General features: G+C 42.1%; 2 protein-coding genes across 2 annotated transcripts in view; one reads left to right on the forward strand and one right to left on the reverse strand.

Moving 5' to 3' along the window:
- Positions 1-22,999, forward strand: part of LOC117967125 (CD276 antigen-like) — a 138,601-nt gene extending 115,602 nt beyond the window's left edge. Inside the window, exons 2-3 of the mRNA XM_059012322.1 lie at positions 20,380-20,461; positions 20,828-22,999. Coding sequence (XP_058868305.1) covers positions 20,382-20,461; positions 20,828-21,935 — 1,188 coding nt within the window. The 5' untranslated portion in view covers positions 20,380-20,381 and the 3' untranslated portion in view covers positions 21,936-22,999. The remainder of the gene's footprint in view (positions 1-20,379; positions 20,462-20,827) is intronic.
- Positions 1-24,470, reverse strand: part of LOC117398790 (CD276 antigen-like) — a 165,208-nt gene that overhangs the window by 88,182 nt on the left and 52,556 nt on the right. The gene's annotated exons all lie outside the window — the stretch shown is intronic.

Below are 24,470 nucleotides of genomic sequence, written 5' to 3' on the forward strand. Positions count from 1 at the left end.
CTAATCTTCTTTTACATTTTTTTTTCAATGTATTATTTTACCAACTTTAATAAAAATATATATACATAAATGTGTACTGATTTTTTTTTCCTGGCCTGATGCTATTATATCATTTTAACTTCAAACATGGAAATATTATAATTAGTATTGTAAAAATGTTTTTTTAATTTCTGTTGAAAAAACACATGAGGAAAAGACACATTTTAAAAATACAATGATAATCTGTACCCTGATAGTTAATCTGTACCCAAATCACTACAATTAAGAAATGTTGTCTATGGAAAGGATGGGAACAAAATATTTACAAACTGCTGTCTGTCTGTCTCTGACAGAATACAGGAAGGTATTGGAGTTTCGTTATTATTAGATATTTTGTATTCAGGTTATGAAAAGAAGAAGTGTCTATAGGGGAAGAATGTGTGCTGGTGAGAGAAAAGAATGAGTTTTAAAGAAGCCTTGTAGTGGGTATTTAAAATAAAACTTCAAGTTAAGGTTTCATCAGTGTATTGTATTGCGTCCATGATTGACTGTGGGTGAAGGTTCTGTTACATATTAAAGCACTGTATTCTGTGTTACATATAGCTGTGTGATACAGTGTATAACTATAGCAGGTTGTGTTTTGTTTCTTGTTTCTGTTTCTACTGTTCTGTGTGTTTTAAATACAGCAGCACCCTAAATAACAGGCGCGGACTGGCCATCGGGAAGTGCAGGAGAATCCCCGGTGGGCCGGTGTGTTTGGACCTGCGTGGGCCGCTGGTCTCTGTTTGATTTATAATTATTATTTTTTTCCCATTACATGCTGAGAATTACGCTAGTCTCGCTATCTCGCGAGCATACATCACCACACCAGTCATCTCTTGGGTAGATCCAATATCGCAATATCTAAAAGGGGGGCGAGGAGTGGCCACTCCCTGATTGGACTTGCCCGGATTTTCTTAGAATGGGATTGGTCAGCCAGATTTTGTCTTTCATTTGAACCTCTTGTATTGATAGTGGATGAGTGTCAGTGTAGAAAATGGAGAGAAAAAGAAAAGGTGGGGCTGAAAAGATTAGAGACAAACGGCAACGGTCTCTCGAGGCAGATGCCGCGAAGCACACAAAAATGACGGACATGTTCTGCAGGCCGGCTGGTAGTAGGGAGAGCGAGGGACGTCAGGATGCCAGTGTTAATCAGACCCCTCAGCGGATGATTAACACTGTGGCAGGGTCGAGCACAGCAGGTACAAGCAGTAGAGTTTATGGTTCCATTAAAATAGTTTAAAGACTTGGCTGCGCCTCGTACCTAATAACGCCCTAGCTGTGACTATATACACGATATATCACTGCCTCTCATAACTTATTTCTTTTATAAAACAGCTACACCAATATTTGTAACGTTAGTCACTTTTTTGCGATCTAGTCAGCTATGTACAGCTATGCTATGCTAGCTAGCTAGATAGCTGGGTTACTTAAAAAAAAAACATTAGCTCAAACATTTCCCAGGTCACGTGTCTCTCTCTCTCTCTCTCTCTCTCTCTCTCTCTCTCTCCTCTCTCTCCACCATTTAGCTGGTTAAACCTGATATAAACTGAAACAAAATCATGGCAAGCCGAGCTGATGGTGGTATTAGCCAATTTTTATTTGTATAACTATAGCATGACATGCTACTTTGCTATAGTATTGCACCCTACTGGACACTCGCAGTGTAGATTTCACATTGCATGTATTGTATCACACTAACAAAATCCCAAATTTTAAAGCAATCGTTTCACATGAATTTGATTGGGTTTGATACTTCGGTCGATGTTAATTAGGTTGTTGCACAAAGATATAATTTATGGAACAGTGAGAAGGCCTAACAGTGGCCTATGGTTGAATATAGCACAGCTGGATCACTGTGTGGACCAATCAGAGAGGAGAACCTGAACTATCCGTTTTATAAATCAAACAAGCTATGTTCTTGTGAGTATTCTTTCAAATTATAATGCAGTTTGCTAAAGGTATTAATTAAATTGATTGCTGCTGTTCTTTTATGCATATTAAAGCAGATGCAGCTGAGCTTGAGGAGCGAGAGAGGGAGAGAATGGATGCTGTTGCAGAGTCCAGTGCAGAGAGAACAACAGCTGAGGAAAGAGAAGAAGAGAGAGACAAGATGCAGGCATATGAAGTGAATGCAGGGTGGTCAGCTGGTAGCTTTGATTACTTCACACGCCCTTAGTCCAAAGAGCTGGACACATGTTTTTGTTATCACCCAAACATAGTGTGACAGACTGAAGATGTCAGCTTGGGATGGATACAGGGTCAGAACAACAAGTGAGATGCCTGAGGAGGATGGAAACAGTGGAGCATGTGAAGAAGAGCTGGAGCTAGAGAACAAAACGTGCACTTCATGCAAAAACTGTGCCATGTGTTGCTATTTGATTCTATCCTGGTAGAATTTATTGACTGATGCCTATCATGGAATTGGTTTGGGCTACAAATTCCTCCTGACCTTGTCAGTACGCAAGTAGCATGTGAAAGGTGTTTCTCTACTCTGAAGTTTGTCAAGAATAGACTGAGAAGCACTATGTCCCAAGACCACTTGGAAGGGTTTATGCTAATCTCTACAGAGAAAGAGATACTGATGGCCCTAGACAGTGATGAGTTATTGACAGGATTGCGCAGAAGAGTGCACTGCTGGCGACGTAAGGTAGGACAGTCTCATTAACTTTGGATTTGGGTGAAGTAGTTGACTGTATTTTGAGATATAATTGGGGGTTCTGGAACCCTATTGTAATTTTTGGTTGGTATTGGCGCTGACTGCTGCTAATGGATCCTAGAATTGCTAAATATGAGCCGATGTGTTTAGAATTTAGAGTTTTTTTATTAGGCCTATTGAGAGACCGCAATCTGTGTGAGGTCGGTGATGGTTTCTAGAATTGATAAATAAGATATGTGTTTATACTTTACAGTTTATTATTAGTTCTACTGAGGTTGGTATTGGCGTGCGGAGAATGGCTTCTTTCTACTTGATAAATGCCCATGTTTATTATTTGCGTACAGTAAATACCAATACTAAATACTAGCCTACCAACTGAGGGCAATGTTTAAAATAATCTGATATGCAATTAGATCTTAGACCACCGATTACTGTAAACAGAAGATTGTAATTGCATAGAGCAGAGCCATCAATGAAATAATCCGTGGTGCGTAAACTGGACAAACTGGCGAAAGAATTTAGCTCTGATACAATGTTGCATTCACTGACCGCAAAGCGGGTGCAGACAGAGAGACGTGCGGAGACAAAGAATAATGAATAGAAAAATATTTCGTAGACGGAAAAATCTCTGATATTTTCAATAGGATATTATTTGTGACTTCTAGATCATGAAGCCATGGTAATGCAACTGTCATAGCCTATACTTTGCCATACCTAAATCGCCCCTAATATGTTTGAAAACATGATAGTAGCTATAGCTATAATTTAGAAAGAAGTTTTACCCGAACAATTTAAAACTTTTTTTTTTGACCGATACTTCATCGTGACGGTGCGCTGAATTTTGGTAGGTTGATTTTGACATAAATGTGGGCCAATGGACCCGAACTTCCCGGTCCGATTTTTGTCCCAGTCCGCCCCTGCAAATATGGTGGGTATGAGGTTCTGTATCAGGTTGTCCCGTCTCCTGTCATTCTAATACTTACTTTTGTGAGTCCTGGGCAGCATTTTAGCTGTGATTGGGCTACACCAATTCTGGCAACACTGCTTCCTCAGAATCGGTGCAACACACCGGCTGTGCGAGCAGTGCAGACACGCGTGGAAGGTAAAGTGTTTGAAAGATGTTTTTATTGTTTGCACAGGGAATGCGTTGGCTCGTTATATTTATTAATGTATGTGTTTATTTCTTCATTTATTTCTGTCTTTATCTTGCCTTTCATTCTGGCGGCGGTCTGGCTTTGAAGAGTGATAATTACGGCTTATGTTTTTCGGTCCTTATTTTGAGCTATGTTCGAGTTTTATGTCAATCGTTTTTTTCGGGGCTTTCGTTTTTGATATACTGTATGAAATTAGTGTTTTCGGTTACTTTTCAAAATACTTGAGTGTGTGTGTGTGTGTGTGTGTGTGTGTCATGTATCATAGTAACTCGACAGTACTTGCACACTTAAGCTGTCCCTTCTTTCCTTTGCTGTCTTCCACAGTGAAGTCCCTGCCGTCACGGGCACATTCTTCTGAGTTTTTTGTGTGTACGCATATTTGTACATTTCGGCACAATTCTGTTTTAAATCCTCCGTATTTTAAGTGTAATACAGCTTCAAACCCCAAGCCTCCATCCTTATTGTAATCCGCATTTTCTCCGCTATTGCTGTGTGTGTGGCCGTGAACGCGCATTTTCTCCGCTATTGCTGTGCTTACAAAAACAGTAGTAATGTTGCTCAACTACCCGAGCTACTTCGAGTCTTATTTCACGATGTATTTATTTTATTTATTTGACTGCGGTTTTATTTTAATAATGCAAACGTACAATTTAAAACACACACAGTAGCATATAATAATATTTTATCACCAAGTTATAAAAGAAAAAGGAATCGACCATAGAAATTAAAAAGGAATCATACTTTAAAAAGCTGCAGTGCTGTAAATGTTAAGAAATTCATTATTTGGGAAAAATACAAATTGTAAAGCAGTATGAAATAAAGAAATGCTGCGATATTAAATCATGTTTTGTTTTTCACAGCACCAGAGAAGCTGAAATATTTCGTATCCCCGGCCTTAAAGATTTTCTGAACGTAATAGGATTTTCTAGTACTATACCAGATGAGTTCAGGGGGTCAGTTATGGTCATACAGGTCATTTGTATTCTCTAGGGGTACCCACTATATTTTATTACATGGGGGATACCACATTGTTCAGCTGAAATATTCTGTATCACCTGCCTTGAAACCTTTCTAAACGCAATAGGATTCTAAGTTTGTACCTGATGTGTTCAGGGTGTCTAGACATGCTCGTACAAGTAATTTCTACAGAGGGGACACCCCCCTTTGTATACCAGCAGAGAAATAAGTGACCCAACGCAATTTAATCCCTTAAATGCAGTGCTAATAATGCAAGTTTGAGAACGTTAGGTTACTTACATAACCCTGGTTCCCTGAAAGAGAAGACGACCACCAACATTAAGTATGGGATATTCCCTGCCCTTGACTGACGGTTTTGTACACTTGGTAGGCGGGACCGAGTGCGTCATCACAGGAAGGGGCCTTCGGCAGCTCTGATATAGAGAGCTCAGTATTACCTACCTCAAGGGCCGGAATATCCCATACTTAATGTTGGTGGCCGTCTTCGACTTGAAAGGGAACTCCACTCACAAACCGCTCTCGCTCCCTCCAGCTTCACCCCCATACACTCCCGACAGACAGCAAGAGTAGATAGACGATAGATAGATAGATAGATAGATAGATAGATAGATAGATAGATAGCTAGATAGATAGATAGATAGATAGATAGATAAGAAAGTTTACAAACGAGAGGAGGTCATTCAGCCCATCATGCTCATTTGGTTATTAGTAGCTTTTTGATCCCAGAATAGATAGATAGATAGTTAGAGTACAAATAATTAAAAAAACAGAACAGCTCTATAGCCCGGGAGAATCAGGCTACTCCTCAATCTCTAGAAATGCTTAACAAAGATGGATCATTGCTAAACTGATTGCCCCCTATTTTAATAATTAGCTACAACGTTTCGGCTTCTGCATTATTCAGGTAGCATGGTAGAAATAGCATGGTATTTTTTCGGTCTACCTCGCTATTTCTACCATGATATCTGAAGAAAGCGGGGGCCGAAACATTGTAGCTAACGTTCAAAGAGAAGAAAATTGGGTATAGGTGGAAAATGTGCAGTAATACTCCAATACGCCACAGGGTGGCAGTGCCATGCTGTTTGTGAGTATTCTGTCAGAAAGTAAATCTGTACAGAAGAGTTGACTGATGTGTGCTTTATTTTTGCACTACATAGACTATTAGATGCGCCGCAGTCAAAATCATCTGTTGGGGGATATAAACCAACTGCATCGTTAATCAGGTCAGATTAGTGTCGATGTGTAATATTAACACACTGTTTTATCTGATCCCGTAGAAAGTGAATAATAATACAGCTTGAGGAGCTGTTTCAGGGACTCTGGAAAACGTGACACCATGCTAAAAAAATTGAAAGTTCCAGTTTAATACACATCACCAGCTTCCTCAAGAAAAAAACACATGTTTATTGCAGTTACAGAAGTTCATTATTAAGTCCGGGCAATGGCATTAACCTACGTGACACACACTGACAAACAAATAATTGATCTCTGTACAGCCTGGAGAGCTCGTTGACCTGGTGGAGCACCAAACATTTGTGAGCACGTGAGCAGAAAACTCAAAACGAATTCCACCCACAGCCGCGCGGGGGACAGAAATCCACCGGCCGAACAAAATAATCATTTCATATTTTCAAACTATTGTTGTTCAGCCAAGGTAAGACTGTTTTAAAATAAATAAACAAACAAATAAATAAACAAACAAATAAACAAATAAATAAATAAATAAATAATCACCCATTTAGAAGTTAGATTTATTTTTGTAAAACAAAACAACACCTGTAATGTGTGTGGCATTCAGTGCCCTATATAATTTAATACAATGTCACTGTGCATTATTAATTACAATAACCCGTATCAAATACGGCTACAAATAATAACCCATCTTTCTTCTTTTCTGACCACAAACTTATTGGTATGTTTTAATTTTTTTCCTTGTAGGTCCTACTTCTTGATAAGCGACGAATTACTTGAGAAATACTAGAAATTAAACATGTGTGTTGTTAATTGTTATGATATTTTCTCGTATAAACTTAATGCCTAAAGTTTTAAAACATTTTATACAGGGACACTATAGTTTTTAAATGAGTATACATGGATACTTGATCGTCTAATGTTCCCGACGCGACTTTTGATTTTAGTGCGCATGCGTGCGCACTCCAGCGAAACACCAACTCGAGTTCTATTGAAATTGACGTGACAATTGGTAGAGAGCGAGTTCATTGATATATTTTTTTAAAGAATGTTATCACATAATAATAACGAGTTGATTCAGTTAAACATTTCTACATTAAACTAAGTGAAAATTAGTATAACAGCTGATCTTGTTTATCCCGTCCACTATCCAAACAGATTCGATGAAAAATAGCATTTGCTCCAAACAGACACTGCGTTCCGAGCAAGAAAATAATCGTGAAAGCGCAGAACACAAAGCGAGATGTGTTTAATAGCATCTCCGTGTTTACAGACACTGCACAGCTGTTTTATATAATACTAGAATATAAAGTCTTCCGTTCTTAATTTTATTGCATACAAATTGTCGTGTTGTTTTTTATTTGCGATTTGCTAGATTTTGTCCGATTTTTTCTTTTTTACTTTCTTTGTTAAATGTTATGCATACAGATTAATACCATGGCTTTTATTGTTGTATAATTCGCAATATGTTTTTATATATATATTTGATGCTTTGTTTTAAGTTATTTTTCGATTTTTAATTTTTGTGTACATCTAGGGTGATTTTTTAAAAATGTTGTTGATTTTCTAAAGCGTTTATTTTCGGAAATTAAAATAAAAACACTCAAGTACAGTAGGCTACGGTAACTTTCGGTTTCTATGAAATAAAAGCATTTAGAATCTCACTTGATCAACGCATAAACCATCAACATTTTACATTTAAATGTTTAAATGTCAGACTGATACATATAATGTAAGTTAATAGCAGATGTCTTGCACACCTTTAAGACTGAGGTAATGCAGAAGTGCAGTCCGGTCCCTTTAGATATATGAGCACCAAGCGCTGATGCGCTGCACAAAGCGCCGAAGCGCTGCACCAAGCGCCTAAGCGCAGCACGCCAGAGCGTGAGTACCGAGCGTAGAACGCTAGCACAGACGCCTAAGCGTCAGCTGACCCGCAGAGCGGAGACGCTAAGTGCTGGTACAGTGTCCTGGATGCTGTGCACTACTTACCTGTTGGTGCTGGGGATTGGGCTTAGTGGTCGTCTTCCTCTGTGTAGTGAATGGGATTTTTTTTTTTTTTTTTTTGAACGCTGCAGCAGCACTAATGGTAGTGATTATGTGACTGGGGCACAAATATATGTGGGCACAGTACAACTACCACGCGGTTGTTTTTTTTTTTTTTTAAACACACCGCAGGTAGTATGTGGGAGACTGCAGTGCAGGCTCCACACACGTGGTCTAGCCAAGGCAAGACCGGGGCTGCAGACACGCGCGCGGCCAAGGCCAACGCAACGTGCGTCCTTCACAAAATATATATATACACACAGAATATATACAATTTTAATTACAAAACCCAAAACACAACACTAATAATAAAAAATAATTATTAACACAGGAAAGACGGAGACCACGAGACAACGCGATGCAAAGCAAAGCGTGAAGGAAATATATACAAATATATAAAAATATATACACAATTATATAATCCTTAACAAATAATAACGACTCCGAAGAGTGTAACTGAAATAAACTCAGAGAAGGGGCAATAACCAGCTTCTCAAGCCTAAGCTTAGCGAGTACAATCAGTTACCAGCTATATTACCTACCGCTACCAATGCTGAAGACAAGAGAGGAAGACAGTCTCTGCGCGCTGCGTATAGTAAGCTCCCAGGGGGGCGGGCTTACATGGCAGCTTTGCTATAAAGCTCAGCCAATCCCTACTGCCTGACGGCAACATCACATACCTTGATGGTTATTTTCGACTTGAAAGGGAACGATGTGATGTGTTTCACATTTGTGGAGCAAGGCAAGGTCTGGTGGCAACATCTATTAAACAGACTGCTACACAGATGGCTTTAAAACCACTTACTAGAGGATAAGTTGATCATAGGAATTTAAGAAGATATCTGCACTCGGAACACTGTACCAAGGACGCACTGTAAGAAGCTTTTTAAAAATACTGTTACATTAACACTGTAATGATGTGTTTTTGCTTTTCAAGTCTTTACATGAAAGTGGTGATTTAAATGTTATTGAACACATGTATATTCTTGCTTGTCTAGGGGTCTTTGGAGTTGGGTTTATATTAATATATTATTTTCCAGTTTATATTGATTGTGATGGATTTTGTATTTGACATATTACAGTGAACAAACTACCATGCACAAATGAAGAGTTAGAATTATATTCACAATGGAAAAGGCATTTCGTAGGTGCGGTTGAACTGCAGAACAAAATGCCTAGTTTCCAGAGAAGATAAGGTTGCAGAATTGCACACAGCGCGGTCTGCAGTACACACAGATGCAGCAGCATATTTCACTGAGAGTTTAAACACGACACCTTCGCGGCTGCATTTTTTTTTTTTTTTTTTTAAATATTTAAATAAAATCTAAAACTGTAAAGATTCAACTTTTAGAAATGTGTATTATCTGCAACACAAGAACAACTTGGTTTGACATTAAGCAGCGAATTAACGCTTTTCAGGGTTTAAGCTTATACAAATTAATGTAAGTGAACAGAAGTGAGGTGCTGCAACACGTAGCACACATATTTGAATTTATTTTATATCCGGTAAGTAACTTCCATTTATAAACCCGGTTTATATCAAGTCTTTAAGAAATCACACTGGTGGTTTTATGGTATAAAATAAAAAGTGCATTGCTTAGATGTTATTAAACTCGACTGTGTTTGACTCGATCGCATCGACAGCGCGAAAAACAAAGCCTGGATCTGCAGCTGTGCTGTGAGCTGCATGCAGCTTGGAGAGAGAGAGAGATGTAAATACTAGTTTATTAAATATTGTGTTTAAAATAGATACCTTTTCAGAACAGACTGTTACGTATGCAAGGTATACCAATATTAAAGTACGTGTTACTCATATAAAGAACATCAAATATGAAGGCTGTGTGTTTGTATCCTAATGTCCTAAAGTGAAGCCGGACTATTTTTGTAAATACAGATTGTGTTTGGAATTAAAATGCAAACGAAGTCTAGGAATCGCAAGGACATCGGGCTTCAAATAGCAATTACACAGCCCCCCCCACAAACAGCAATTACACAGCCCCCCCACAAACAGCAATTACACAGCCCCCCCACAAACAGCAATTACACAGCCCCCACACAAACAGCAATTACACAGACCCCACACAAACAGCAATTACACAGACCCCACACAAACAGCAATTACACCCCCCCCCCACACAAACAGCAATTACACAGACCCCCCCACACAAACAGCAATTACACAGCCCCCCCACACAAACAGCAATTACACAGACCCCCCCCACACAAACAGCAATTACACAGACCCCACACAAACAGCAATTACACAGCCCCCCCACAAACAGCAATTACACAGACCCCCCACAAACAGCAATTACACAGACCCCACACAAACAGCAATTACACAGACCCCACACAAACAGCAATTACACAGACCCAACACAAACAGCAATTACACAGACCCCCACACACAAACAGCAATTACACAGACCCCCCCACACAAACAGCAATTACACAGCCCCCCACAAACAGCAATTACACAGCCCCCCCACAAACAGCAATTACACAGCCCCCCCACACAAACAGCAATTACACAGCCCCCCCACAAACAGCAATTACACAGCCCCCCCACACAAACAGCAATTACACAGACCCCACACAAACAGCAATTACACAGCCCCCCCCACAAACAGCAATTACACAGACCCCCACAAACAGCAATTACACAGCCCCCCCACACAAACAGCAATTACACAGCCCCCCCACAAACAGCAATTACACAGACCCCCCACAAACAGCAATTACACAGCCCCCCCACACAAACAGCAATTACACAGCCCCCCCACAAACAGCAATTACACAGCCCCCCCACAAACAGCAATTACACAGACCCCCCACACAAACAGCAATTACACAGACCCCCCACAAACAGCAATTACACAGACCCCCCACAAACAGCAATTACACAGCCCCCCCACAAACAGCAATTACACAGCCCCCCTACAAACAGCAATTACACAGCCCCCCCACAAACAGCAATTACACAGCCCCCCCACAAACAGCAATTACACAGCCCCCACACAAACAGCAATTACACAGCCCCCCCACACAAACAGCAATTACACAGCCCCCCCACAAACAGCAATTACACAGCCCCCACACAAACAGCAATTACACAGCCCCCACACAAACAGCAATTACACAGACCCCCCCACACAAACAGCAATTACACAGCCCCAACACAAACAGCAATTACACAGCCCCCACACAAACAGCAATTACACAGCCCCCACACAAACAGCAATTACACAGACCCCCCCACACAAATAGCAATTACACAGCCCCCACACAAACAGCAATTACACAGCCCCCACACAAACAACAATTACACAGACCCCCCCCACACAAACAGCAATTACACAGACCCCCCCACAAACAACAATTACACAGACCCCCCCACAAACAACAATTACACAGCCCCCCCACAAACAGCAATTACACAGACCCCAGACAAACAGCAATTACACAGCCCCCCCACAAACAGCAATTACACAGACCCCACACAAACAGCAATTACACAGCCCCCCACACAAACAACAATTACACAGACCCCCCACAAACAGCAATTACACAGACCCCCCCCACACAAACAGCAATTACACAGACCCCACACAAACAGCAATTACACAGACCCCCCCACACAAACAGCAATTACACAGACCCCAGACAAACAGCAATTACACAGACCCAACACAAACAGCAATTACACAGCCCCCCCACAAACAGCAATTACACAGCCCCCCCACACAAACAGCAATTACACAGCCCCCCCCACAAACAGCAATTACACAGCCCCCCACACAAACAGCAATTACACAGCCCCCACACAAACAGCAATTACACAGCCCCCACACAAACAGCAATTACACAGCCCCCCCACAAACAGCAATTACACAGCCCCCCCACAAACAGCAATTACACAGACCCCCCCCACACAAACAGCAATTACACAGACCCAACACAAACAGCAATTACACAGCCCCCCCACAAACAGCAATTACACAGCCCCCCCACACAAACAGCAATTACACAGCCCCCCCCACAAACAGCAATTACACAGCCCCCCACACAAACAGCAATTACACAGCCCCCACACAAACAGCAATTACACAGCCCCCCCACAAACAGCAATTACACAGACCCCACACAAACAGCAATTACACAGCCCCCCCACAAACAGCAATTACACAGCCCCCCCACAAACAGCAATTACACAGCCCCCCCACAAACAGCAATTACACAGACCCCACACAAACAGCAATTACACAGCCCCCACACAAACAGCAATTACACAGACCCCCCCACACAAACAGCAATTACACAGACCCCCCACAAACAGCAATTACACAACCCCCACACAAACAGCAATTACACAGCCCCCCCACAAACAGCAATTACACAGACCCCCCACAAACAGCAATTACACAACCCCCCCACAAACAGCAATTACACAGCCCCCACACAAACAGCAATTACACAGCCCCCCCACAAACAGCAATTACACAGACCCCCCACAAACAGCAATTACACAGCCCCCACACAAACAGCAATTACACAGACCCCACACAAACAGCAATTACACAGCCCCCCCACAAACAGCAATTACACAGCCCCCCCACACAAACAGCAATTACACAGCCCCCACACAAACAGCAATTACACAGCCCCCCCACAAACAGCAATTACACAGACCCCACACAAACAGGTCGGTGGATTGGTTAAACTGAATCTTAACAAAGAAACACAAACAGCAATAAGAAAACTTCCAGTCTTCCAATAATCTACTGTGCAAAATAGCATTCAAACAGATTGTTTCACTACAAACAATCCCGTGTCTATAGGCCTCACAAAACAATATTGTCACTTTCTTTCCACAAACTTCACTGCACGCCGTAGCCCCGCCCTTCCTTCCTCTCTCTCTCTCTCTCTCTCTCTCTCTCTCTCTCTCTCTCTCTCTCTCTCTCTCTCACAAATTCAAATTCAAATGTGCTTTATTGGCATGACCATTATGTACAGTATTGCCAAAGCAATGCATACACAGTACATCATCTGAACATTAAATAGACAATAACACTGATGAGAATAATAATGATAATAATAATGGTAAACAAATATAAATAATAACCACGTTATTAATAATTTAACAATAACAACAATGAAATATAACAAGATTTGAACTAATGTAGAGTGCTCACTGTTTGTCCCTCAGGCTGTGACAGGCGGCTCTGTACTGGGCTGCCAGTTGGACACAGCTGGACTCCTCTCCGAGGAGGATTGGGAGTTTCTGAGAGTCTGGCAGGTCTGGCAGGTCTGGGAATGTTTTGCAGTGATTTTTTATTTGTGGGAAGAAAGTTTCCCTTATTTCTGTGTATTTTGTACACTGCAGTAGAAAGTGCATCTCTGTCTCTACTTGTTGGAGTTGACAGTGATGACACAGCCGGTCCTCTTTGGGCAGCCAGGTCTGCCTGTGTCGGCCTGTTTCTATGGCCAGGCTGTGCTCACTGAGCCTGTATTTGGTTATGATCTGCATCTGCTTGTTGTCTTTCACCCTGCTCAGGTATTCAGCCAGGGTGTAGTGTCTTTTTAGGGCCCGATAGCACTCTAATTTGCTTTGTGTTTTTGTGTGTGTGTCCCAATAGGTGAGGTAGTTTTGTTTGTGTTGTGTTATAATTTGGTTAACTCGAATTGTCTGTGTTGGAGCAGTGCTGTCCTGAGGCTGGTTGGTGTTAGTGTGTGTTAGTGCAGTGAGCCTCAGGACCAGCTGGCTGAGGGGACTCTTCTTTTGGCTCAGTTCTTGGTACTCCACTACTCCGCTCGCTCCACTGGCTCCCAATCACCGCTCGCATCCAGTTCAAGACTCTTGTACTAGCCTACAGATGCCTTGACCAGACTGCACCCAGCTGCCTCCAGACCCTCATCTCTCCCTACACCCCCACTCGACCTCTCCGCTCCGCCTGCACTAGAAGACTAGCTCTACCTCCGCTACGCTCCCCTGCCTCCAGAGCCCGCTCCTTCTCCACCCTTGCTCCGCAGTGGTGGAATGACCTTCCTACAGATGTCAGGACTGCCCAGTCCCTGACCACATTCCGGCGCCTCCTTAAGACTCACCTCTTCAAACAGCACCTGTAGAACTCCTCTGTTTGTATCCTGGGACACTATCACCCTTCATTTAAATGTGCTTTATTTTGCTCTTATCTGCCCCCTATTTTACTGCATTTAATCCTGTACTTCAGAATACTGTAATCTGCCAAGTTTTTAACCTGTAGTACTTTGTATTTAATCACATCCTGATGTAACTATCACTATTTAATCATATCCTGATGTAACTATCACTATTATCTGCTGTATTATTGAATTGTGGTTTGTCACACTTGTACTTTGCTTGAACAAAAGTTATTGTATTTCTTGCTCTTATTGTATTACTTGTATTGTAACACTTGAAATGTATTTGCTTACGATTGTAAGTCGCCCTGGATAAGGGTGTCTGCTAAGAAATAAATAATAATAATAATAATAATAATAATAATAATAATACTGCAGGGCTTTACTGTGGTAGGAGTTTGGGTTGCTTTGTTTTAGATGAAGCCAAAATTTAATTGCTCTTTTTTGTATTGAGATCAATAATGGATATTGACCTAGTTCTGCTCTGCACGCGTTGTTTGGTGTTTTTCTCTGTATTTGCAGAATATTTTTGCAGAACTCTGTGTGCAGGGCTTCTATTGGGTGTTTATCCCATTTAGTGTAATCCTGCTCTGTGAGCGGACCCCACACTTCACTGCCATAGAGGGCAATGGGTTTGATAACACTTTCAAAAATTTTGAGCCAAATTCTAATGGTGAGTTTTATATAAAGCTTTTTCTTTATGGAATAGAAAGCCCTGCGGGCCTTCTCTCTCAGTGCATTCACTGCCGGGTTAAAGCTACCTGATGCGCTGATGTTTAGGCCCAGGTAGGTATAGTGCATGCAGTGTTCTATTGTGGTGTGGTGTAGTGTGAAGATGTATCTACTTTCCTGATAGCGGGGTTTTTTCTGAAATATCATGATTTTAGTTTTGTTCATGTTTACTGCCAGGGCCCAGGTCTGACAGTAGTGCTCTAGCAGTGCCAGGCTCTGCTGCAGTCCCTGCTCTGTGGGCGACAGCAGGACCAGGTCATCTGCGTAGAGCAGGAATTTAACTTCAGTATCAAGCAGAGTGAGGCCAGGGGCTGCAGATTGCTCCAACACTGTGGCCAATTCATTGATGTAGATGTTGAACAGTGTTGGACTCAAACTGCACCCCTGTCTCACTCCACGCCCCTGTGAGAAGAATTGTGTTCTTTTATTGCCAATCTTTACACCACATTTATTTTCCGTATACATTGATTTAATTGTGTCATAGGTTTTACCTCCTACACCACTTTGGAGGAGTTTATAAAATAATCCTTCGTGCCAGATTGAATCAAAAGCCTTTTTGAAATCTATAAAGCAAGCAAATAATTTATTTTTATTTTGGTTTACATGTTTGTCTATTAGGGTGTGTAGGGTGTAAATGTGGTCAGATGTCCAGTGTTTTGGAAGGAAGCCAATCTGACTCTTGCTCAGGACACTGTGTTCGGTAAGGAAGGCCAGTATCCGGGCGTTAATGATACTGCAGAACACCTTCCCCAGATTACTGCTCACACAGATGCCACGGTAGTTATTGGGGTCGAATTTGTCTCCACTCTTAAAGACAGGGGATATAATCCCTTGGTTCCAGATGTCAGGGAAGTAGCCCACACTTAGTATCAGGTTAAACAGTTTGCGCAGGGCCTCCTGCAGCTTAGGGCTGCTGTGCTTCAGCATCTCATTGGAGACGCTGTCTACCCCACTGGCTTTCCTATTCTGGAGGGTCTGCAGTTTCTCTTTAAGATTTAATCATATTTATATTTGCAATTATTTTTCTATTTTTTTGTCTTAGAATTAAACGAAACATTTTGGAGAAGAAGGGAAAAAAAATATATATATATACACATACATACATATTTGTTTTGTAATAATTCACTAAATATTAATTATATTTACGTTTTGCTGCTGAAATCTCTACGTACAATACATATATACTTTTTTCCACCTTTCTCTTTTCCTTTCCTCCCCCTTTTCTCTCCTTTTTTTTTACAATCTATTTAATTTTTTTTTAATAGTAGTGACTTAGCTCATAAGTCTTGTGCAGATGAGGTTCAGGAGGTGGTGAATCTCCTCCAGCTCTGTGCTCCCAGTCCCTGCTGGTCTGCTGAGGGCCGCAGCGTAGCTGTGAGCCTGCTGCTGGGATGGCTGGGCTGGGTGCTGGAATGGGCTGGCAGGACCGGACCTGGGTCCGCTGGGCTGGGCCTGGGCTTTCTGGGCTGGGCTGGGCTGGGCAGGTGCCGGTTGTGTTGTCCAGGCTGTGGACGGAGGCTCCTGGGGGCCCACCTGGCTGTCTGTGGGCTATGCTGTGGTCTGTGGACGTTGAGGCCTCTCCTGTTGCCGTGTTGGGGGCTGGCTGGGTCTTGGCCCAGGGTGACGTCTTTCAGGATCTTGGCAAAGATGCTGACTCCCCGCTGGTGCAGGTGCACGTGGTCGTACAGGTGTTGCAGCCCGAGGGAGGGGTGGTGTGCCAGGTGCACGTTGGGTAGTAGAACGCACCCTTGGGAGACTTCCGCGTTGATCTTCTGGATGGTGTATTGGCGGAAATCCTTTCTGGGCAGCAGGGTGGAGATGATGATTTTTGAATGCGGAAATTCCTGGGTGGCCCTCTCCGCCACTCTCCTGATGGACTTGGCCACGTTCTCCTGCTGGGCCCTCAGATCATTGGTGCCTGTGTGAATGATTATGTGTCCGGGGGAGCCGAGGGTGGACTTACACAGAGCCTCCAGGGCCTTCTCTGTGGTCGGACACCAGATCTTGGACACTGTGTGTTTTGGGAAGAGCCACTTCTCATCGATGTATTTCCCGTTGGAGTCCATCAGCAGGGCGATCTCGGTGTTGCGGTGCTTTGCAGCCGGTCTGCCCGAGGGGGTCGGGGCTGTGCCTGGGTCAGCGTGTGTGTTGGGAGTGTTCTGTGTGCTGTTGGTGTGTGTGTCAGGCTTTGTGTGATTGCCAGTGTGTCTGGCTGGGGGGCTGTCGGTGTTGTGTGTGTGTGTGTCGGTGTGTGTGTGTGTGTGTCAGTGTGTCCTTGCAGGCTGGGGCTGGGTGGCACTGTGCTGTCTGGGTTGCTGTGCCTCCTGCAGGGCTGTGGGGGACTGTGAGTGTGTGCAGTTGCTCCCTCAGGCTCTGTACTGTTTTGTCTCTGTGCTGCAGCTCCTCTCTCAGTCCGGTCAGTTCTCTTCTCAGGGTTTACCTGTCCTGCTGCAGCTCCTTCACCTCTGCCTTCAGTTCCCTGAATGAGGCTTTATATTTGTTCTTGATCTGACTGGTCTGGTCTTTCAACTGCTGTGTGATGTCTCTCTCTGTGAGCCTGGCCCGGACTAGCTCCCTGAGCTTTGTCAGCTCCATCTCTAGCAGGGAGAGGCTTGCCTTCATGATTGCCACTGTGCTGTGGAGCTCCGGGGGCTGGGTGAGGAGGGGCTGGCTATCTCCAGGGACTGTGCTCTCCTCTGCTGGGACAGTGGGGACGGGCTGTGCTGTCAGTGCTGCGGGCAGGCTGTGTGCTGTCAGGGACAGGGCTTGCTGCTGTAGGTGTCCCTGTGTTTTGGCTCTTTGGTTTTGCAGACTCAGCCAGCTCTTTTAAGGCCAGGAAATTCTCCTCAAAAGACACCAGGCTGGCCTCACTGCCCTGTATCATGATAGTGCCGTTCTGATACAGATTTACTATGAACACTGTGTGGTGTGAGTCTGCGTCTTCCCTTATTTTCAACAGTCTCCCCTGGCAGATGCCTCCCTTTTATACATGTATATACATTTTACATATGGCTGTGTGCCAGGCGTCTGTGTGCTCAGTGAAGAGGAGCAGGTTAGTGGTGACAGTGTTTTCTCCAGCCTGGAAGCAGTCAGCAATGAGAGTCTCTGGGCTCTCTCTCAGCACTCTGTGCTTGTGTTGTTTCCTGGCCTGAGCGCTCTTCACCTCCCCAGGGGATTGGAACACAGGGCTCAGGGGGCGGGGCTGCATTACTGCACTGCTCAATGAATCCATTTCCAACCGTCAACCTCACACACCAACTGCCACTTCTCACGCAGGCTAACTTTAAAATGGATTTAATTTAATTTATTATTATTATTATTATTATTATTATTATTATTATTATTATTATTATTATTATTTTTCTTAGCAGACACCCTTATCTAGGACGACTTACAATCGTAAGCAAATACATTTCAAGTGTTACAATAAAAGTAATACAATAAGAGCAAGAAATACAATAATTTTTTTTTTCCAAGTGTGACAAACCACAATTCAATAATACAGCAGATAATAGTGAAAGTTACATCAGGATATGATTAAATAGTGATAGTTATTATTATTATTATTATTTATTTCTTAGCAGACGCCCTTATCCAGGGCGACTTACAATTGTTACAAGACATCACATTATACATTATTTTTACATACAATTATACAGTTATACAGTTGGGTTTTTACTGGAGCAATCTAGGTAAAGTACCTTGCTCAAGGGTACAACAGCAGTGTCCCTCACTGGGGATTGAACCCACAACCCTCCGGTCAAGAGTCCAGAGCCCTAACCACTACTTAAGTACAAAATACTACAGGTTAAACACTTGGCAGATTACAGTATTCTGAAGTACAGGATTAAATGCAGTAAAATAGGGGGCAGATAAGAGCAAAATAAAGCACATTTACATGAAGGGTACAGAGGAGTTTAAAATAAGGTGAGAGGCTTACCTTTTATAAATCAAAGTCCAGATAATTTGCTGTTTTCCTAGCAGTTTTTCTGTTCTTTCTTTGATTGTATACTCTGTCCTTTTTCTTTCTTTTCCTTTCTTTCTTTCTTTCTTTTTTTCTTCTTTCCTTTCTTTCTGTCTGTCTTTTCCTTTTTTTCTTTCTTTCCTTCTCTCACTTCTCTCTGCTGTTAGTTCATCTCTTCTGGTCCTGTTTTTGTCTTTATAGTTTTACTTTATTTTTTAATGTTTTGAAATATATATTTTTTGTTAAATAGTCTCTAATTGTACCCTTTGTTTTTACTGAAATAAAAATAACATTTCTCCAGTGTTTATTTCATTCTAAGACAATAAATATTTTGTATATTTAGGAGCTCATGTTAAGCATGTCTCTCTCTGTCAAATTCCTTTCTCTCTCTCTCTCTCTCTCTCTCTCTCTCTCTCTCTCTCTCTCTCTCTCTCTCTCTCTCTCTCTCTCTCTGCAATGCCTTGAAACTCTCCCCTCGCTCTCTCCAACACAGCATACATATATAGCAGAAAAGACAAACAAGGAAATTAGCTGCCAATTACATAATGAACACATAGTATAAATCCTGAGTGGAGTGAATGAACACAACATGCAGCACGTAACCTGCATCAGGAGCGCCAATTACAAACAATGACACAATCACCTGTGAGAAAAAGAGAAACTCCCGATAGTTAAAAACACTGCATCCTTCTATTGTAAGTGACACCAGCCTTCGGTTATTATATAATTAAGCAATGTTTTAGCAGCATGTATTCTTAAAATGCAATGTGAAGCAACGAATATGTTAAAACAGTACCAACGCTAGTCAATACAAACAAAATCAGAGAATATATATATATATATAATTACCACAGGAGACTCCTCCTCCTCCTCCTCCTCCTCCTCCTCCTTCAGGAGCTCAGCGTGCTTTACTCAATGTACTCAAGTCACAGTGTAATCACACACTCCCTGCACAGCACTGCACCACCTGTCTTGCTCTGAAAAGCGATCTCCATTCATCATTTGAAAATGCTGCATCCCAATTAAACAAAGTGACGTCCCAATTAAACAAAGTCAACAGCATTGGGAAGAACCGTCTCCCAGAGTTGTATCCCATTTCAGCAGCAATCCCGATTGCTGCTTTGTACTAAGCAGTGTTGGCGTGTATTAACAAGGGTTCAAAGTTGGTGTGTTTGCTGTAGGCTCTGAGTCCTTCTGGAGAAATGGGGGGAGACCCTGTGCCTCCTGTAGCTGAAGTGAACCTGCACGAGAGGCTCATGGGAAGTGTAGTTTTTCTGGTTGTGAATCTGTAGGTGTTCACAATGGCCCTTTCCTTGTGGCTTTAATTTCATGAAACTTTCCTGGAGTATATAGTCTATAACTAAGAGCGCTGTGATGTGTAATAATAATGATAAACAGACAGACGAGTCTTTGAATATTTAGTGACTCCAGTGTGTAACGTGGTATGAATTTAAGATTTCTCTTGTGTGTCGGTACAGAGATGCAGACGGAGCGTGCAAAGAGGATGGACTCTGCAGGAGAAGAAGCGTCCCTGAATTCACCTGAGCTGCCCTGGAACCAGTAAGACCCCCGATCCAGTATTGTACTCCAGGGTTTCTTTTCTCTTGGCTTCAATGTGTGCCCTTCTCGTCCTGCTCTCTGCGCTGAGTTTGATGCGTTACTTTCTCCTCTTCTTGTCTTCTGTTCTGTGTCATTTTTCTACTGTGTGTGTTGGAGGGGGGGGGGGTCTCTGTCCCTGTGTGAAGGGCTGTTTGTGTGTGTGTGTAGGGGGGGGGGTCTGTCTGTCTGTCTGTCTTTGTGTGTCTCTGTGTGTGTGGGTGTGTTCTAACCCTGGTGCTCTGTGTGTGTGTGTGGTGGGGGTCCTCTATCTGTCTGTTTCTGAACCCTGGTGTGTGTTTCTGAACTTTTTGCTCTCCTCCTGTTCAGGCTCTATTTGAAGAGAAGGACCGAGTCCAGGATCCAGTTAAGGAGGAGAGTGTGCTTCACTGGCCCTGCTGCTGTTACCGGGGTATTGGCAATCCTCATACTGGCTGCTGACAGTGTAAGCAGCGACAGTGAGTTTGTGACAGTCCCGAGCTCAGTGAAGTGTACTGAGGGGCAGGACTGTATCCTGAGCTGCTCCTTCAACTACACAGCTGGAGGCTGGGATAAGAAGTCAGCTGTGATCTGGAGAAGAGTAGAAACGGGGCGCATCGTTCACAGGATCCGCAACAACAGGGATCAGCTTGCCAATCAGCTCCCTCTGTATGTGAACAGGACCAGCCTGTTTGATTCTGAGCTGCAGCGCGGGAACGCTTCACTGCTGCTGAGGAGAGTCAGGGAGGGAGATGCTGGAGAATACAGGTGCTCTGTTTACACTCTTAGACTGTACGGGTCGGGCCTAACTGAGGTAGTCGTGGTTCCGGCTCCACCCACAACAGCTCCAGATCATGTGATAGTCCTGAGCTCAGTGAAGTGTACTGAGGGGCAGGACTGTATCCTGAGCTGCACCTTCAACTACACAGCTGGAGGCTGGGATGAGAAGTCAGCTGTGATCTGGAGAAGAGCAGAAACAGGGCACATCGTTCACAGTTACCATGACAACACGGACCAGCTTGACCATCCGCTCCCTCAGTATGTGAACAGGACCAGCCTGTTTGATTCTGAGCTGCAGTGCGGGAACGCTTCACTGCTGCTGAGGAGAGTCAGGGAGGAAGATGCTGGAGAATACGAGTGCTCTGTTTACACTCATAGACTGTCCGGGTCGGGCCTGACTGAGGTAGTCGTGGTTCCGGCTCAACGACACGCCTGGTGGGTTTCAGGAGCAGCTCTTCTTTGTGTGATTGCAGGGCTCTGTGTCGGTCTGTGGCGCTATAAAAAACACGCAGGTTGCTGCAGGAAATCCAACATGGCTTCTAGTCTAGAACAGGCAGTGCCGTTATCAGACGTTATCGAGGAGCCCAGTGAAGTCAGACCGCTCCCCTGCACTGCTCAATTTACCCAGTTTAATACAAACTCCCAAAACGAAATAGTCACTTTGAATTCGGAAACGTGATCAGTGTTGAAGAGAAATTTTAAACATCACATTGTTTCCGAGACAATTGAACTATAATCTGTACTCTCATTGTCTTTGCACAATATCGGAACAATCCAGCAAAGCGATACAGTAGTTTATTCAAAATGACATTAACCTCTTCAGCTCCAGGATGCACATCAAAGGAAAGAGCACTTGCAGTACCACGCCCTGCCTGCGCACGTCAAGGTTTGCCGTCTGTTCTCTGGGGTTTTTATTTTCAATCTGATCTCTTTGTATTCATGCTCTGAGGCAGGGTTAGTGTGTGTGTTTTGAAGTCGGGGAGGAGAGATGGAAATCATCAGGTGACTTTATTATCCAGTTGCGTTCCGTGCACAAATCCCTCTCTATCTGTGAAGACATTGACAAGAGCTGGAGACGATCGACGATCTCAAGTATATACAGAGTATTTCATTGTATTATTTCTGCAGTTTTGCTTGTCTACCTTTATTTTATATTCGTATTTGATTGCAATAAAATATATGGCAGCGTACATGGATTGTGAGAAGAGGAGCGCTGAAGACTTTGAGCCGTGTTCGGAGGATTTCTGAAAGCAGCGACAGCACTTGGAGTATCTTTTACAGTGCTGGGACAAAATACTGTGAAGCCAGAAACCAAAACATTCAGTGAATCTCTCCCGTAAAACCTATTTTACTCCAGAAATGTGGCGGCCTGTTACATTATACGAAGTATGTATTGTCAGTGAATTTTTTTATTCTTATGTGAAAACCACATAATAAACACAACTCAAGAAAGAAATCTATATAAAAAATCAGAATCAATTCTACAATCATCCTCTTGAACCTTCTTTTTATTATTTTGTATTTGTTTTGTTGTTTTATTATTATTAATATTATTATTATTTTTATTTATGTTTAAATATGAAGGTGAAAAGCTGTAGTTATTGTTATGATTTATTATGTTTAAATATGAAGGTGAAAAGCTGTAGTTTATAAAATGAAGCAAATACAAAACAGCTGCATCGAACATGGATTATATTTTAATTATTATTATTTATTTTTTTTAACATAGAACCCTGACTCCAAAACCAAGAAATTCTTAGTCTTAATTCTCTGTACTATTTTAGTATATTTTAAAGAATATAAAAATATGCTCAACTTGTTTAATAATATAGTATGGAGATTATTTTTTGTCCTGTAAAGAAAAATCTATTTATTAGAAAAAAATATATATTTATTTTCCTTGGTCTGTATACATTTCTGTATTCAACCTGAAACTGAACTGAGGCCAAATAAACCATTAGCCTTAAAGATGTTTTCTTTGTATAATATAATTAAGTACAATATGAACTTGGTAGCAATTTTAGTTAAAAGTTTTGACAAACAGTTTATTTCAATATTGTTTTTATTATTTGTTTATTTAGCAGACGCCTTTATCCAAGGCGACTTACAGAGACTAGGGTGTGTGAACTATGCATCAGCTGCAGAGTCACTTACAACTACGTCTCACCCGAAAGACGGAGCACAAGGAGGCTAAGTGACTTGTTCAGGGTCACACAATGAGTCAGTGGCTGAGGAGGGATTTGAACCAGGGACCTCCTGATTACAAGGCTGTGTCTTTAACCACTAAAGTGAAATTTGATTTAGTACCAGTTTATTTTATTTTTTCATACGTGAAAACCGCATAATGAAATCTGAATCAATTCTACAATCATCTTCTTTAGCATAGTTTGAAATTCACCTTTGTGAATATTAATAGAGATTTATTGAAGTCTTTATATCCAGGCTGTGTTTTTCCTTAATCACCTGGATTTTGTACATGTGCTTGTTCTGATGTGTAGTTTAGTCCAGGAGATTAAAAAAATATTACTTAATTTTCTAAATGCATTACATTAAAACGAGAATATTTGTTATGTATATAAAACAAATAAAATCGGGGGAAAAAATATAAAACGTTTGTGCCTGTCTTGCTTTATTGAATATGACTATCTAGGGTTAATAAAAATGTTATAAATGCATTGACTTTTTTCCAAATAGTTTTTTTTTTTTACCAATTTCAGGGTTGAAATTACCAATTACAATAATGTCTAAATCTGGTACCTGGAGTGCACATTCATTTTGAATCTGGAGTTGAAGAGGTTAACTGAGACACTGGCACACAGATACAGCAGTTATGAAACATGACATTAACTCAGACACTGGCACACAGATACAGCAGTTATTAAACATGACATTAACTCAGACACTGGCACACAGATACAGCAGTTATTAAACATGACATTAACTCAGACACTGGCACACAGATACAGCAGTTATTAAACATGACATTAACTCAGACACTGGCACACAGATACAGCAGTTATTAAACATGACATTAACTCAGACACTGGCACACAGATACAGCAGTTATTAAACATGACATTAACTCAGACACTGGCACACAGATACAGCAGTTATTAAACATGACATTAACTCAGACACTGGCACACAGATACAGCAGTTATTAAACATGACATTAACTCAGACACTGGCACACAGATACAGCAGTTATTAAACA

The sequence above is a fragment of the Acipenser ruthenus genome, chromosome 44 (genome assembly GCF_902713425.1).
Source record: "Acipenser ruthenus chromosome 44, fAciRut3.2 maternal haplotype, whole genome shotgun sequence".
NCBI classification, from domain to species: domain Eukaryota; kingdom Metazoa; phylum Chordata; class Actinopteri; order Acipenseriformes; family Acipenseridae; genus Acipenser; species Acipenser ruthenus.